General features: G+C 38.8%; 2 protein-coding genes across 8 annotated transcripts in view; one reads left to right on the top strand and one right to left on the bottom strand.

Annotated features, from left to right (window-relative positions):
- Positions 1–1,086: 1,086 nt before the first annotated feature.
- Positions 1,087–9,154, top strand: LOC110844300 (serine/threonine-protein kinase PAK 5). Of its 2 annotated transcripts, none has more exons than XM_035847977.1 (15): positions 1,087–4,014; positions 4,260–4,544; positions 4,640–4,774; positions 4,875–5,678; positions 5,762–5,950; positions 6,056–6,170; positions 6,234–6,323; positions 6,439–6,494; positions 6,578–6,611; positions 6,679–6,720; positions 6,801–6,858; positions 6,966–7,055; positions 7,132–7,168; positions 7,508–7,539; positions 7,608–9,154. In XM_035847977.1, the coding sequence occupies exons 1-15, from the start codon at positions 3,781–3,783 to the stop codon at positions 7,750–7,752; spliced, it is 2,346 nt and encodes a 781-aa protein (XP_035703870.1). In that variant the 5' UTR covers positions 1,087–3,780; the 3' UTR covers positions 7,753–9,154. The 2 variants fall into 2 exon arrangements, with proteins under 2 accessions (XP_035703870.1, XP_021946167.1); XM_022090475.2 differs by having other exon boundaries at positions 1,089–4,008.
- LOC110844299 (1-phosphatidylinositol 4,5-bisphosphate phosphodiesterase) overlaps positions 8,989–17,455 on the bottom strand; it is a 35,808-nt gene continuing 27,341 nt past the window's right edge. For 5 of the 6 annotated variants that reach the window (XM_022090472.2, XM_035847976.1, XM_035847974.1 and 2 more), the window contains 7 exons: positions 16,489–16,666; positions 12,628–12,735; positions 12,384–12,450; positions 12,268–12,296; positions 11,721–11,776; positions 11,453–11,643; positions 8,989–10,831 (listed from right to left, as the gene is read on the bottom strand). In XM_022090472.2, coding sequence (XP_021946164.1) covers positions 10,763–10,831; positions 11,453–11,643; positions 11,721–11,776; positions 12,268–12,296; positions 12,384–12,450; positions 12,628–12,735; positions 16,489–16,666 — 698 coding nt within the window. In that variant the 3' untranslated portion in view covers positions 8,989–10,762. Of the gene's footprint in view, positions 10,832–11,452; positions 11,644–11,720; positions 11,777–12,267; positions 12,297–12,383; positions 12,451–12,627; positions 12,736–16,488; positions 16,667–17,455 lie in introns of those variants that run through there. The other variant, XR_004834020.1, reaches the window with a different exon arrangement.

Raw genomic sequence — 17,455 nt, 5'->3', positions numbered from 1 at the left:
AGTAAGCAATGCAACAACCCTTCTCCTCCCATTCTTCTTAAGCCCTCTCTTTGAGGTGAAGTGAAGGGTTGAGTCATATAGACGATGTACAAACACGGTATCATCAAACCGTTCAAAAATTGTGTGGTCTGCGAATCCAACTTATTATGCATCTTTACGATCAATATATACAACGACTTACTTATTTGACTTGTTTGTCGTACGAATAGTAAGAATTTTTCACGACCGAATTTTCCAAGTATTTATGCAGCATATTTCTATTGAAGGAATCTGATATTCCCAAAATGGTTAACTGCCCCCTCCTCAAAGGTATATTCCTGTACAATAATACATGCATAGAAACAACGTAGAAAGAAAGTCAGGTATTGCGTATCATTGTGAGATAGTCATCCATACTCACAAAAATCGTTGTATTGGAGCTGGAAAGGATTTTATTAGTATTTTAGATGTTCTGTAATCTGTGTAACCAAGAGGTTGCGTTTGTATGTACATACTTAGGAGAATTGTGTGGATATTATTATGCATGTTTTGACTTTACTGCAGAAAGCATTATACCTTTTTTCTACCCGCATATATGTACAAATGTATTGCTTTTCAATGCCAATGGGTGCATGCACTCGACGAGTACATACATATCTTACCTGCTTTCTACGTACGTATGTATACACAGGCATACACTCTGGAAGATTTTTTGTGATGAAAAACTTGTCGAAATTTCAAGTCTATGCTAGAGGTGGATGCTATGCTATATTCTACCTGCCTCCTAATACCACGTACCTGATCCATTCGTATTAAGCCCTGTTTTCACTCACTGATTGACTCCATCCATGGCTAACCTACCTGTCCCGACTTTTATAAGCTAATCCTCCTCCTCTTCTTATTTCTGTACCTTAGAAGCTGGTTAGAGCTGTGTATTATGATGTAGAGCTAGAGAGAAGGTATATGCAACCCATCAAGTCTCATGGTATGTTCATATCTACATCTTTTTCCATTTATTTCGTGAATACGCCATGGATCTTATAGGCTGACAGAGTTGTTGCTGGTTAGTGCACTTGGTTTTCCATTTCGTTGAGATATATATTATTGCTTGCACTGCACTTACTTAGAGCCGAGAAGCCTCGTAGGATTATTAGACAGCATCAGTAAAATAAGAGCTAGATACTCTTATTTAGTTTTGACCAGCCAAACAGGTTAAAAAGCCTGTGCCTGGGCTAGTGGAATTTGAGAGATCCATGAACAAGGATTTTTTCCCACTGGTAAAAGAAGTTAAGTTTTTTAGTATTGTGTTATTGAGAATCGTAGTTTGTGTAGTTGTAGTTTCGAACCAGCATGAAACCAAATGGCTGACTGGCAATATATCGCATCGTTCGTGTGGCTTGGTCTGGTTGTATTTTAGTATTAAAAGCTGTTTGATCTGCTCTTCTATCTCCATACGTATCGTCTCCCTCGAAAACATGGTGTAATATTTGGGTAATGTATTCTGACAGAAATGCAAGGTGCAGTGTGTGTTAATATTTATGAAGTCCTCTAGCATTATCATTACCACTATCGGCTATTATATTTATATGTACAACAACATGGTCGCATCATCATCATCACCACTTGATTAACTGGGTCTGGTTTGGTTTGTGTTCTGGTGGAAATGTTGCACTAAAAAAATAAAATACACTGGATCCATCAATTTCGGTTCTAGCAAACTGTACCAAAGTCAATGTCAAGTGAGAAAAGAGAACGAGTGAGCGAGGGCAGAGATGTGAATGAGTTGGGTTCAGTTTTCTAAAAGGTTTGCTGCGATATGGACTCACAAAACTGAAACGCAAACCTTTCTACGTTTTGTATGGAATGGTGATCGTGAATCTGCTTCTTGTCGGTTAAACTTATTTCCAATATTGAACATTTATTGTTACATATTATCGTATTCTCTCCGGATAATCGTCAATCTGCAGATACACAAAGTCTGACTGTGAACCGTTTAAAAAAATCAAATCAAAAGTATCAAAGAAATCCTCACAAATTTTCATGTGTACACCAACACGGATTATTCTTCTTAATAATAATACAAATAATAATCACTACATTACAAGTATGTTTTTGTTCTACTCTTCTTAATCACCAATTATAAGTAACTGCTATTACAAAAATCAGACAAAAATATTGTGAAAACTGAGACGGTCATGTTATGAAGAATCGAAATGGGAAACCACTATTTGCATATCTGAGCCAACATGCCAAAATTAAGTAAATAAAAAGTGCATACTAGTTTGTCGCAAAAAGACCTAAATAATAAAAAGTGTGCGTGGTGAATGAATTGGCCAAGACGAAGAAAACCAACATCCGATGAAGTAATATAATAACAAATCGAATGAATAAAACAGGTCTCGTCGTCCGTTTGAATAAGATATTTTGTTGAATATTAAGATTCCATTTCACATCCTCACTTATTACCTGTCAGCCATCAGCAAAAGTAAATGTTGTGCCTGTTCAAGAAAGGGAATAATACGAAAGGAGGTGCAAGTGAGAGGAGTTATGCAACTCGAGATTGCAAATTGCTATACTTACTCGACCACCACACGGCGCATACAATCGACGCTGAAAAGTACATCATCTACAAATTACTCGCATCAAAGATAAGTACGCTACTCGTTTCTGTTGGTGTTGAACTGCTGTTGCTGGATGGACTCGAGTAATCCGTACATAATTTTATTACCCATTGTTAATTGTTCTACATCGAAGTTGACATTGTCTTTGTCGCGTGGTAAAATTTATTGGATTTGCTAAATTGAATTAGCCAAGCTTTGTGTTTGTGTATGTGGGAATTAGTGCACGACCAGTCAAATCACATTTCGTCCAATCTTATGTATGTACATATTATTTATTCATTTCAACAAAGGCCTTGAGACTTGTGGAGGTTTCATGAGAAGTGCAATGCTCGCGGAGATGCTGTGAGACGTCATCTTCATCATTGGAACAAACCAAACGATCAGTATTGATGTTCAGTTGTGTTCATACAACGTAAATATTGGAGTATTACATAAGATAAGGAATGTTTTCACAACAGTGCAGTGGTGCCAATGAAACATTATTACGGCTCGGTTGGCACAAATGGCAAATAATAAATACCAATAAATCTCAGCCATCGCTAGCTGGAGGATGTGAAAACTGAAACTTTGGCGAGTTTTTAATGTATTGAGTGATGACTTCTTGTGCTAATCGTGTAATTTTTCTTACATCTATAAATTCAACTTTATTAGTATGACAAAGAGGATATATGATTCATCATTCAGCGTGCCAGAAATGGAATTAATGTTTTTAAACAATTCCTGAAAATTATAATAAACTGACGTCCATGGACTAACTAGCTAAACCGTGAAATAGTAATACAAGTCCAACCATCATTCGTCCGCCTAGTGCCTCTCCATGAAATTTAATGCCTCTGGAAATTTATTTCGTATTTATCAACTAAAGTCTCAAATTTCCTATGAAACTACGTTGGACAGTATTAGTCAGCCAAGGAGTTTAATACAAATACAAATACGCACTTGTACATATGTATGTACAGAATGAACATCAAGTGACGCTGCATGTGCTGTGTAAAATTATATGAAAATGACTATGCAATGAGCAATCCGACTTATTTTCTTAAAATCCAAAAATAATCTTGTGCCTCAGACTTGGATTGCGACAGACAGTATTCATTCATCCATCCATTAGCAATATTCGTATGTAATATGCAAAATATATAGGTAGCAATATTTTGAGCCAGTGGTTTGTGCAAAATATATGAGCAAAATGTTTGGGAAGAAGAAGAAGAAAGTTTTGATCAGTCAGCCGACGAATTTTGAACACCGGGTGCACACGGGATATGACAAGAAGGAGGGGAGGTTCATCGGGCTGCCTCCACAGTGGGCGTCAGTCGTCGGGAGCAATATTGTTCTCAAGAGCACGAATCGTCCACTTCCGCTGGTTGACGTTTCTGAGATTACGCCAACAGAGATTCTTGATTTGAAGGTACGGGTGAGGAACCATAAATCAAATCAATCCTTATTGTCCTACGTTCTATTCCATGCAAGGCATGACTTTTGGTGGACCTTTTCCCATTTTTCTTTCACTTAAAAACAACCCATTTAAAATCAATGGGTAAAAATTCCTGAGCCGAAATGCCGACTTCTTATCCCGTTTAGTAGATCTTTTGTTCGTGAGGCAATAGCCAACTTACAGAATTTACGTAACAGTTCTTTTGTGAATTATTTATAATCCAGACGGTGGTTCGAGGCGATGGATGTCGACGAGAGGACTTGAGTCATCTCCCCAAAATATCCAGCGTAGTTCGGTCCAACTCTCTCCGATCGTCCAGCCCCCCAAGATTACGACGAGATTTTAGAATGCAAATCCCAACTTCGGTCCCAGAGGAGGATGCAGTTAGTCATCAGCTACGATCCTCATCTCGATTTTCTGCACATCAGCCTTCTCCGCAGTTTGGTGGACAAATCCTTCCACCCATGGCCATGGGGCATGAGATGCCATTCCAGTCGAATGGAATTGAGGTATTAAATTTATTACCGTAAAGGTGCAAATTAGAAAGGTGTGGATGACCGATTTTCCACTAATATATTTAACTCTCTCATTCACACATTTTTAGAGAGGAGGATACCCGAACCATTCCTCGATGCTTCCACTGCCTCAGAGAGTAGCATCTCCGCATGGTCACATGCGAAATAGTCCAACTGGAATGTTTGGCAGTCCAAATCGTGGGGTCAACGGACATAATATGCAGGTTTGTCCGCTAAACACAGTCATTATTTTATGACCTTGTTAATACTCTTACTATAGTGTGACGAATGATTATTTATATGCATTTTGTGGTGGTGAATTAGGAGCCATCCCCGATTCATCCTGTTGGAGGTCACAGTGCAGTGAGCATCCCTTCGTTCCCCTCATCGTCGTCCAATAATGGTCCCACCAACGGAATGGGGTTTGCCAATAATCACAACCGTTTCCCATCATCCGTAGCACCCCCAGGAACATCGCACCAGCCACAACAATCACAACCTCCACAAGCACCACCAAAACCATCTCAGCATCATCAACAGCCATCTCACATGTGGAACGGTGGACCACCTCCTCCGGTCAACGGAAATGGAGGACCACGTTTGGTGCACGAGAAGGCTAATGGATCCGTCCCCACGAATGGAGCTGGGATGATGAGCTCCAGCACAAGTTTCCCTACAGCCCTACATCATCATCAAGTGCAACATCAACCACCACCTATTCCATCCCCAATGCCAATGTCAATGTCCATGAACTTTAGTCGTCCTCACTACCCACAACCCAGCCCCACAACGGCACACATGTCCATTTCCTCCGCAGGGAGTGGGACAAGTACGACAGGCGTTAGCACAGGTCAGCCATCCCCAGCAACTAATGTTCCAATAATGCACACCCAACAACAACACCCACCTGCGCCCTTGCCAAAGTCGTATCATTTAGGGAACAATCCCCTAGCTCCGCCTTTAGTCAAACCGTCGCCTCCCTTCCCACCTTCGTCGTCGTCCTCTACGGATCACAATCAAAACCAGAAGACACAAGCACCACTTCCAGTTCAACTACCTCCGAAGCCATCTCCTCAAGCTAATCATAATAATCCACAGCCGGCTGAAATTAGATTAACACACGAACAGGTAACTTAACAAGCTCTAAATGTGAAATGAATTATTTATTCTTCCATTTAAGGCCTCAATTTGATATATTTCTATCTGTCCAGTTTCGTGCGGCCCTTCAAATGGTGGTCAGTCCTGGTGACCCGAGAGATAATTTGGAGAACTTTATAAAGATTGGAGAAGGTTCGACTGGAATTGTTTGCATTGCGACGGATAAGACCACAAGGCGTCAAGTAGCCGTAAAGAAGATGGACTTGAGAAAGCAGCAAAGACGAGAATTGTTGTTCAATGAGGTAAGTAAATCAGAGCCATCAAAGTACAGTGGAGATTTTCAGTATTTTTAAACATTTGCTTAGAAAGTAAATATACAAATAAAATATACGTGAATGCTTTGTTAGGTGGTAATTATGCGAGACTATCACCATCCGAACATTGTTGAAATGTACGATAGTTTCTTGGTGGAGGACGAGCTTTGGGTGGTGATGGAATACCTTGAAGGAGGTGCCCTCACAGGTATGCACATTAAATATTAAGCTCATTAATCAGTTTGTTAATTAATAATTAATTTCCTTCCAGACATTGTCACACACGCCAGAATGGACGAAGAACAAATTGCTACTGTGTGCAAACAATGTCTCAAAGCCCTGGCGTACCTACATTCGCAAGGTACACAAATGCATTCCATGTATAATTATTTAGTCCAATTCCAAATACACGACGTAGATAATTTTAATAATTGAATCTAAACTACCGTCAACGTGTATACTTCTTTGCACAACAGGTGTCATACATCGAGATATCAAAAGTGATTCCATACTGCTTGCTGCTGATGGACGGGTATTTTTTACATGAATAGTACTCACTCATACCACTGAATATGACTGGAGCTCATCATTGTTTTCTGAAAATTTTTGTTACAGGTGAAGCTTTCTGATTTCGGGTTTTGTGCACAAGGTTTGTTTTTATAACGTTTCATTACATTCATTACATGTAACTGACCATGTTGTTTTTTTAATTAAAGTGTCTCAAGAATTGCCAAAAAGGAAGTCACTGGTTGGAACCCGTGAGTATATTCTTTAACTACATGTTAAATTTTACTTTTTTGCGGTACTCATCTTATTGCATGCACACTTTCCTCTGCAGCCTACTGGATGAGTCCGGAAATAATTTCTCGTCTGCCATATGGAACGGAAGTTGATTGGTAATACTTTCACACGTTTGAATACTTTTATTTGTCTCTGTTTGGTTTTATACTGCATTATTTACAAGGACCGACGTATGTAATAATTCATTTTGTTTTGATTCAAGCTGGTCAATGGGCATCATGGTTATTGAGATGGTGGACGGTGAGCCACCATTTTTCAATGAACCTCCCCTCCAGGCCATGAGGAGAATAAGGTGCGCAAAATATCAAAAAATTTTCCTAAAGCATGGCAAGAATTGTTAATTAATCAATGAATTAATTAATTAATAGGGACATGCCACCTCCGAGAATAAAGAATCAAATCAAAGTAAGTCGCAAAAGTCGAATGCATGCAAGTTTATACCTGCATACACGTAACTATTAATGGGTAGTTTTGCAGAGCTGTGGTGAGTTCAATTTTATGTTGTGGAAAAGAATCGAAATTGTGGTCATTCAATAGTAGTGTGTACAATTAAGCCGTGAAATGTACCGTGACCCATAAAAAACGTACGTTGGCATGTGTGTTGGGTTCCAATTGTATTGTTCAAACGAAACTTCATTATTTTGTGCGACATTTTTATGTTTTGCCAATCAAAGCGTAATTTCATTGTTGTTTGGGTTGGGATACTACATATTTACGTTAATTGTTTTTTTCTCTTTTGTTAAGGTTTCGACAAGATTAATTGGATTCTTGGAGAGGTAATTAGTCTCAAACAGATTTAGTTTTACACAGGTAATAATTTAATACATTTATTTATTTAATTCAGAATGTTGGTTCGAGACTCCTCCCAACGCGCCACTGCACAAGAACTTCTAAACCACCCTTTTCTTCGCGAGGCCGGAAATCCGTCCGTGTTGGTCCCTCTTATGCAGAATCTCAACAGGGCAATGGGGGGAATGCAAAATCAGTAATTTTTCAGCAAACTTGTTGCGTGTGACGTTATGTTATGTTATATTTACGTACATGAGGCTAGGACTTGTGTTCCAACGCATTCAACGATTCTATTGCAAGGGTTCAGAGGTACAAAATCGTGTAATTTCAGAAACTTAACAATTTTTCTCGTCTTTTCTATTAGTTACATCGTAGTATTGAGTAATTGTGAGTATGGGATTTGACAACATACAAAATATACAAGGTGGCAAAACCTCTGTTTCATTTGGCGTCCCACGTTGTTGTCGGGGTCGTGATTAAAGGGAGTTTAATTAAAATAAGCCAAAGAAATGCAAACTATTTTAAATTAAGGGACTTATATTTTCCATGTTCAGAGGCTTTGCAAATTCAGATACAAACTTGATTAGCTTAAAGTCCCTTTGATGTAGGCATTTTATCCATACGTCCGTGTGTCAGATTAAAAAATAATGGCTGAGCAGACTCCCACCACATTCCGTCCAAAAGGGAGAAGGAAATCCTTTAAAACTGATGAACTCACAATGCCTTTCATATCTACATAAATAGGTACATATAAGTATATTTGAACATTCCATAACAATCCATGCATTTCGCCCAGGTGCCTATCGCAAACGTACAGTATCACAAAATTGACAATGATATTTCCGTAAAGTATTTCCGTAAGCAACGGATGAGGAGGAGACCCAAATCCATGATTTAGGTGAACTTGCATGTTGCATCTTCCACAAATAGTGAGATTTATGAGAGCCTATGCATATAGAAGCATATTTATGATGTAAATGGAGCAGAAACCGTAAAAAGATTATAAACCGGGCACCACACAAAATAGGCTCTCTACACGTTGAATATTATTTCTCGTAACGAAGAAGATTAGGAGTTTGCCATAATATTAAATCACGGACCAAGATGAGGTAAATACACGACTACTCACAAAATGTAGTGGCTGCATAATCTCTCTACCTCACGATGACCGAGATTGTTTCCTCTTTTGGCATTTATTATATATTTACGGGTTTATGCAAGAAAAGTTATTCATCAATTTCAATGTACATTATAAATTGCACGTAACAAGCGCACATTATGCCTTGCTTGTTTGTAGTAGTCAGGTTTACCTACTTTTAATATTATCACTCGAGTCCTTATGAAATGCAATGTAAAGTAATTTCCGTGACTTGAATGTTATACACACAAATCCAGAATGATTGGAAGATGAACAATAACAAGAAATGATGCAAATGTCCAAAAGACACAGATTCTATTTTAATCGGAATATTTTAGAGTTCACTTATTTGCTTGGTAATGTTGAGCGAATGTGTTTGTATTTTTTATGTAAGCGACGACAAAAGTATATGTTAAGACATTGACGATAAAAATGGAAATAAAATAAAATGTCAGAATTGCTAACAATTGTTTTTTTTACTGAAATAAGAGGTACACATAGATTGTTGGACTAAATGTTTTTGTGTAAATAATATTGTACATACATATTTGTCAACAATAATAATCGTGTAATGTATTATTGAATATAACGCGATATTTATTTTTTAAACAATGTATTTAATATCTCGTAAAGCTTGATAATCTTTGGCATCCTGCATGATCGAAACATGACTGATTTTTTCAACAATTAAACTCTAAATCTTAATTAACTGTAGTTAATCTTACTTAAAATATGGATATAAATGACCAGCAATAATACTGTTTTAGTAGAAGAATGCTAATCTACGATATATGTAAATCTATGTATGTAGTAGTACAACAAGAGTAAATCTCTTCTCTCCTTAATCATCATACATATAGTTTTGGCAATATTTTTAGATTTTGCATAAATATCGGAATATATAGTTTTCATTCATTAGGCAAATCTGGGATGGATCGGAATTTATGTTAACGGCAGACAATTGCTGTCGGACACTGCCCGCTACTCTACGCTACATGAAATATTTAAGTAGTATTTGAAAACAGCAGTTATGAATGACTCATTATTGACAATGACAGAAATTCGGAGGTGGACAAGAATCAAGTGAGCACAGTGTCATTGTTAATAGTTGCCAGTAATCAAGTGGCACAAGTAGAACAAATAATACAAATGATGTAATGAACAGACATTAACAAACGTTAAAGTTATATAATGTCGGCCATCATTGGCACAAAGGTAACAACAATAACGACGACGACGACTGGGAAACGTAGGAGCGAGCAGAAAGGAACTTCTCTACATACGTGTATGTAAAACACATCTTTGTTATGTAGGATTTCAACAATTTAATTTCCACAATGTTCAAGGCTAGTCCAAAAAGTGCTTATCAATACGACAACAACGGGGGGATGAGGATAAGAGTTCCTGGCCCAATATAGTTGATAGGCATCAGAGTTTCCAGAAATTCGCACGCTATTTTTGCATATAATCACATTTGACTCGTTCATATACATATTTAATATTTAACGACCGACTAGACCGCTCAAGTGAAAAGTTACAAAATTACGTGTACATATGCTCATATATTGAATATTAATGTATTAATAATATATTGTTGAAGATAGGACAGCGTACTCTACTGGAGTAAAGGTACTTTAATGTGAAATGTAATGTCTCATGTGTGAAAGGAAACATGAGATGAGATAATGTGTGAAATATATCCAGCTCAGGATCAGAAAATATTAACGTGTAGTTCGCCCACGTATAAGTTATTTGATGACAGCTAGCGATTGACGATGAAAAACGACGCGGACCAATAATAATAACGAAGGTATGAAGTTTCAGTTGTTGGCTGAAACTGTTGGTGTTGAAATGGTTGGCTAAACGTGTTTGCTCAATCTCTTCAAACCGGGTGAAAGAGACGGAGAGAGAGAGAGGAAGGAAGGTGATGGATGGAACGGGGATGGCAGAAATTGAATTACGAGAGATGAAATGAAGACTCAAATTCAATCGTCCCGAATCTGCATGCACAAGTATCACACATGAAAGTGGAGAAAGGTGAGATGACGCCGCGTCCGGTCCTTTCACTCGCTTTAAACGAAAAATTCAGATTTGGGAGACAATTCGTATTCAATTTCATCGTTTTTGTACAGCTCAATAGCCTGAAATTGACAAAAGAGTTTAAATTACATTTTCACTCGAAGGAAAATAAGCATTCAGCTGAAAACTTATTTAGCAGTTTGTATATCATGATGATGACTTTGTCTGACCAAGTATATCACCATTAACAAACTAATAAGTAGTGGTAACATTTTGGAGAAAGCATTATTGTTGGAGGAAACATAGAGAAGCAATTAACAATCCGAAACTTCAAAGTCTAAGCTGCACTTGGTACACGACACTTAAACTCCTGAGCACTGCTTCTCTCCACTCCAATTATACAATGGAGCCAGAATCAACCTCAAACTTGACTAGAGTGCCACCAAAATACAAATTAATTGACTGTAATCCCAAATGAGACAATTGGATTTATTTGTTTAGTTTCAAAGTTTCACTGCATAATCTACTCTCCTCGCGCACTCCTGCTGAAACTGCAGGCTATTCTGCTTATTTATGGCCTTTGCTATGATTCGGTCTTAAAATTGAAATCTGTATCCTACTCAACATATCAAAGAGAAAGTGCAATTTCGTATCAATTGCCTTAAGCGCACATTGCAAGAAATGGGTTTGTGCGACATAAAAAGCACGCCAACGCGAAATATAGCTGAAATTTGCAAACTTACATTTTGAATGTCTCTCGTCAAGTCTTCAAGTTGCTTCTCGTGAAGTTTGTGGAGTTTTTCTTTCTCTTTCTCCTGTTTCATGGCCTCTATTTTCCTCTCTTCGATGAACTTTTTCGTGTTGTTTTGATTCTTTTCCTTGAGCCGTCGCTCCTTCTCTTGCTTATTTCGCACCGTTTTGTCATTCGTGACCTCTTAGTTGAAGAATAAATAAAAATGCATTATTTATTTATGACTTTCTTTAATTAAAAGTTTCATTAATTCTTTTTACCTTTCGCCGTCTCCACCGAAATTTTCGCTTGATTGCTTCTCATCTCTTTACTTTCTCTGAAGAAGAAGAATAAATAAATCAAATCAAATCAGGACTCATCTCATTCAGTCGTCGGGCGAGATGTGCGAGGTGACGAGATCAAAGCAGGGTAAAAAAAGTCTGGTATACGTGTATAGAATTATAGATATATTTTTGCATAAAGTTATAAATGTTGAACAGATTGGATCTATTTTCGAGATTGTGTTTTTCTTTCTGAGGCTGGAATGGAATAATATTTCGGTTTCGACGAAACCCAATGAAAGAGAGATTGCTCATTGGTTCGCGAGAGACACGATAGTGCGTTGTATCATATCAATTAATACACCATGAAACTTTGAAGGTTGAAATGGCATGAATTAGTAGACGCAAAAAGGTGGAAAGGTGATGGCCAATGTCACCAAAAGTTGGCAACAGTTTGGGAATGTCTAATGTTTCCCACGCGCCTGTCATAACTTTCTTTAATAAACTTGAAAGACTTGCCAAAACAATAACCAAAATTCACACCCACCTTTCGTGCTTCGCTTCCAATTGCTTCATCTAAAGTTTAGCAAATAATACAAAGTGTTAAACTCGTACTTGTGGTCGTATTTGTAATTTGTAACACACTCTCGTTGTATTAAGTACCTGATTTTGCTGCGAAGTTTCCATCAACTTTCGCAAAATTTCTTCTTGAGAATGCAAATGCGACTTCCTACAAGTGAGAAAAGCATTATGATTACACGCTCAAGTATGACATGGAAGTAATAAGGAATGGATGCGTGCAGTCTCGACGAAGGAAAGTAACCACTTCACACTTGTTATTTTTAATTGATATACGCTTTAATAAACCCGATTTAGTTCAGGGTTCATAGATTGCCTAATAACTAACCTCAACTCCCACTCGTCTCTTCTGTGTTTCTCCATCATTTCCGTCCATTGCTTCGTTTGCTCCACAACCAGGCGACGAATAGACGGATCAGATGCAGCTTCGTTAGGCCTGCAAATATGTAGGTAATTTTTTGTATTTATAGCAGTATTAATAAAACTGCCGTATTCAGGTCATCCATCCACAAGATTTGCCACTCCACTCCATACTTGGGATTGAAATAGAGTCACATAAATTGAAATTGCACATCCCGAATTCTGAGGTAAAACCCTGCTCGTTACTTCTCCTTGTTAGTTATTAATAGCTGGGGCACAGGGGGGAGATAACGTGGTGGTAAGTGATTTCAGAAATGCTTTGCCAATATTTGCCAAATTGCTTCCCATCTGCTCTTCACTCAATTTCGCTGGACGTTTATATGTACATAACGCGAAGGAGAAGTGTACGATGTGACAGCGAATTGGCCATTAACTTGTGCATGCTGAAGAGTGGAGATAACTTGGTGGTACTGGACAGGAATTTGTATGGTGGCGTCGGATAGAGCATTAACGCGTCGAGAGAGAATGTGCCCACCTCAATTTCCTTTTATCATCATCATCGAGACATCACACCACACTTCCCTCGCTTCTTCTGCTGCCACATGGACGGCCAGTTCGTGGGGAAAGTTGCTTTCTTCCCGTCCGTGAACTACCAACCACCACCACCAGCACCCAATCTCTTGCCAACCAACACCGACATCCGCTGCACACATACTACTCCAAATACACAACTTTCCAACTGCTCGAAATTGCTACTGCCAATCCAAACTTGCTTCACGAATGGATGAGACAGCCTCCACAAAGAGTGTGTGTTTGTGCTTATAGGGGACTTAATTGGCCAATTTTGATAGGCCATGGAATAATACTTAGGTGGTTCAACTGGCTCCTGATCAATAATTGTGGTGAGATGTATAATAATGTTACAGCTCCTATAGCGCGAGGAGGAGGACGAGAGAGATAGGTCATTACCGAATAGATTGCGACCCACCACTTTTTAGCAACATGATACATAAAGCTCTATGCACAGTAGAGAGAGAGAGGATTCTCCTATTTACTTGCACAGCCCCGAATAACGGTGCTTTATCTCCCATTTATTTCTTATTTGAAGTTTAGCTGCCTCGTTTAGAATGATTGATGAGGGAATAAATACAGGTCGGACTTATACAAGAGAACAACAGAAAATTGAGGCGAGCGAATTTAGTATCCACACACACAAGAAGAAGAAGATGACGACGACCACGGCCACCTCCAACAAAACGGAGACGGTTGCCTTCTATCTTTCTTTCTTTCTTCACATCTCACTCAGCCGAGCTCATCTCCGGGAGAAAGCAGGAGGCGAATTGAAACTCAACAGGAAGGCTTTAATTTAATATTTTATTACGTGACGGCATAACAAATAAGCTCCTCAAAGTCATCACACACAAGCTCGCAAAATCCAGAGGTCAAACTATATCAAAACGGCTCCTTTTGCATGAGGGGAGTCACAACCATGGTTTCATAATGGCGAAAATGTGTGTGGTTATGCTAAATATTTTAAAGATTAACTTTCTCAATTTTGTGGGGTGGACCAGCACGAATTTAATCCTTCGTTGCTTGTGTGGACTAATTGTTTGTCGACGGGCAGATTAGCCGTCCTGTGCATGCATACGCACAGGCCTATGTCTGTGGTCAATCTACTGTATTCTCAAATTAACATGTGGAACAGACATATTCGGTGTAATGCATATGACATCAAAATTGTTCTAGGAAATCGTGTGTTCGGAGAATTGTGCTCGACCATGTCAACTCCCAGAAGGACGCAGCGTAATCAGCTCTCTGAGAACAGATGCCTGTCCACCTCTCTCTCTCTCTTTGTAGTTATCGTTTGTTCTTCCACTCGTCCGACACCCTAATGCCCTGTCTGTCAAAGTGTCAACTGTCAACCTGACAAATGAGAGGCGAAATGAAGTCTTATAAAAGCTTCTCAAAATTACGGAGAAGGATTTTGCAAGCATGTCCGTTAAATGTGATTATTTTGGACAAATGGGTATTTGCTGGATGACCTCAATGCATTTTCCCATGAGGAAATTTTCTGTCATACTCTGGCAACTAGATCTTCGTATGACTATTCATTATTCCGAGAGATTGCCACGAAACAAATTGCGCAAAAGGACACTTGTGTCGATTTCTACGAAAGTGTCGGGAAACTCTTTTACTGGAGAATGAAAGTAATAAGCAAGTAGCTTTCTCTTGCACGTGGGTTTATAACAAATGAGGTCATTTTCTTCGCCATAATGACTACTCCTCTATTGGCTATTTCTTCTTTATTATCTTTTCCTATACGCAACTTATATAAATAATGATATTCCTCATGTCCGTACAATAATTACTTCGCTCGCATAAGGGCCACACAATTTCTGCGTCATCCTTCCTTGTTTTTGACAACATTCTCAATTCAATCTCATTACAAGAAAGAATTTGCGGAAATTGGGAGACACAAAGTGTAGCCAAAAATCTTGGTTGGTGAGAGCAAACCGAATAAACAAATCCCGAGGGCTGCAGAACACCACGGAATATTTATCACGGAACTCTTCTCCTTTCTTCGCCTAGAACTGTTCTCGGAAGGGGATGAGGAAATTATTCTTCTGTTTGCCGTGTACTCAATTCCACGTACTAATTTCTCCTCCATCCTGTCCTTCCACTCCCATTCTCGCCTATTCTACGCCCTTCCCTACAAACGGTGAAATTTTCATCTCATTTACTTCTTTCGCCGACCGACTTCGATGTCTACAGTCGCAAGTCTCCAATGGTGAAAGTAATTTCGTGGAACAATAGGACTACTCAACTCAGAATTTAATATACTAATCCGGGAGGACTGTCGAGGTTGTTAAAAACCAATGGGACGGATGCACTGCCACTTCTCAGATATTGCCACGAATCTCACTTCAATAATGGAGCTAGTGCATGCATACCGTATTCACGTCTCATTTCATTTCTCCTTGTTTATTGCATAAACGTATTTACATATGTACGTGCAATGCATAGCTCTTCCCCAACTAATTGTGAGTGTGACCAATTAGTTGGAAAGGACACTTAAATCTTCGCAGGGATGTTAAATAAGGGAGTATTGTTAGGTAAACCAAACTCATCCAGCCACCAGATATGCACTACATATTGTCGCCTGAAATTCCAAACTACGTATAATCTCGAATTTTGACCATGGTGTGCAAAGCCAAAATAAAGCAAAATCACTTTCACAACCCACACACAAACTGTAATCCAAATCTTGAGCCCAACAACAACAACAACAACCGTCATCGTAGTTCATCGTGGTCGTTCTACTTTACTTTTACAACTTGCTGCACAACGACTCATATCATAAATGGACGAGCAAACTGGTTGGCTCAGGATGAGTACTGGTTTGTTGTTCACCAACTGCATTTACATAGACGATGTGCTGCCTATATGTAGATGGTTAAGTACACACTGCAGTAGGACTGTGATAAAATTCCAAATTCCAGGAATAAATGTGCGAGATGCGAATAAAGGGAATGAGAAGGCGGAAGAGAAAGTCGTTGAGAAAGCAAGTATCCCACTCTTTGCCCAACACGACGTGTCCTTGGAATTGGAATTAACATAGAAAACATCTTCATAAATACGGAGGCAGAGCCCGTAATGCACGTTGTGTAATCAAGGCCAATGGGAACTCATCCGGGGAGGGAGGAAGTGTATCGGAAAAATTAGGCCACCAAACCCTTGTATAGTTGATATACTCATCATTTTGGGACTTTTAAGGAGTTCGATATAAAATGGAGTTCGATAAATGGGAAAAGTGCAGAGAAGTACTTACTGTTTCCCTTTCACCATTTTCTCGATGGAGACACACTGGTTCTTTTGGATGAGAAGTCTCTCCTTCGAATGTCGTTTCCTCATCGCTTCCAACTCCTTCTGCTGCTTTTTAGTCGCCTTGTTATAACCCTTCTCCGCCCGAAGACTGTCAGCCGTCAAGGGATCGAATTTCATATCCTCTGTCAAATTCAAACAAGGGACGACAACGATGAGTTCACAATACGTAACCTATTTGCAAGCTCATCTGATTCTATGCTCTTATTTCATCAAAATAAATTCAAAACCGCTGACGAGTCAAATTGAATTCGCAGAATTAACTCAATTTAGGTTGCAAAATGGCACGTCCTTGAAATTCGGTAAAAACTATAGACGATCGAATTTTACCAATTGTGGAGCTGATACATATAATGGTTATGTAACATGTATCTACATATATATATATGGCTGGATGTTAAACAATATAGCACTCAATGGACAAAGATTGAAGATTGTACATCATTTGTTGACAGTTGTGAGAAATGTGGCTCAAGAGAACCTACACATTTGCTGATGGGTTTTCAACAAGTTTTGCTATTGAAATATGTTTCAATTCCTCATGATTTGAGTTCTTTGTTGCGTAAAAAATTGCAAGGACTTTTTGAAAAGAAGTAAGCTCTCAAAAATTCCATTAATCTCTTTCATCGGAAGGAGAACAGGATCCACGCTAGGTGAGCATGTTAGAAACTACCAGAAATGAATTGAAGTAGGATCCAAGAGACCTCTCTAACCTACATTCCACCCATTTCCTTCGCAAAACTACCTCTGGCTTTCTCTCTTCGGAAAGAAGAACCCATCTGGAGAAATTCTTCGACAATTCAGCAGAGCAGACTGCCTTTCGAGAAAGCTCAGTTTTGTTTGTTTATTTTTCAGAGATCTTGCTCTCTCTTTCTGTCTCATTCTTCTGCCTACGTTCGTTCAGGCTAAAGATT

This window comes from Folsomia candida, unplaced genomic scaffold (assembly GCF_002217175.1).
Source record: "Folsomia candida strain VU population unplaced genomic scaffold, ASM221717v1 Fcan01_Sc002, whole genome shotgun sequence".
Taxonomy (NCBI): Eukaryota; Metazoa; Arthropoda; class Collembola; order Entomobryomorpha; family Isotomidae; genus Folsomia; species Folsomia candida.
This window is presented reverse-complemented; position numbering and strand designations above follow the sequence as displayed.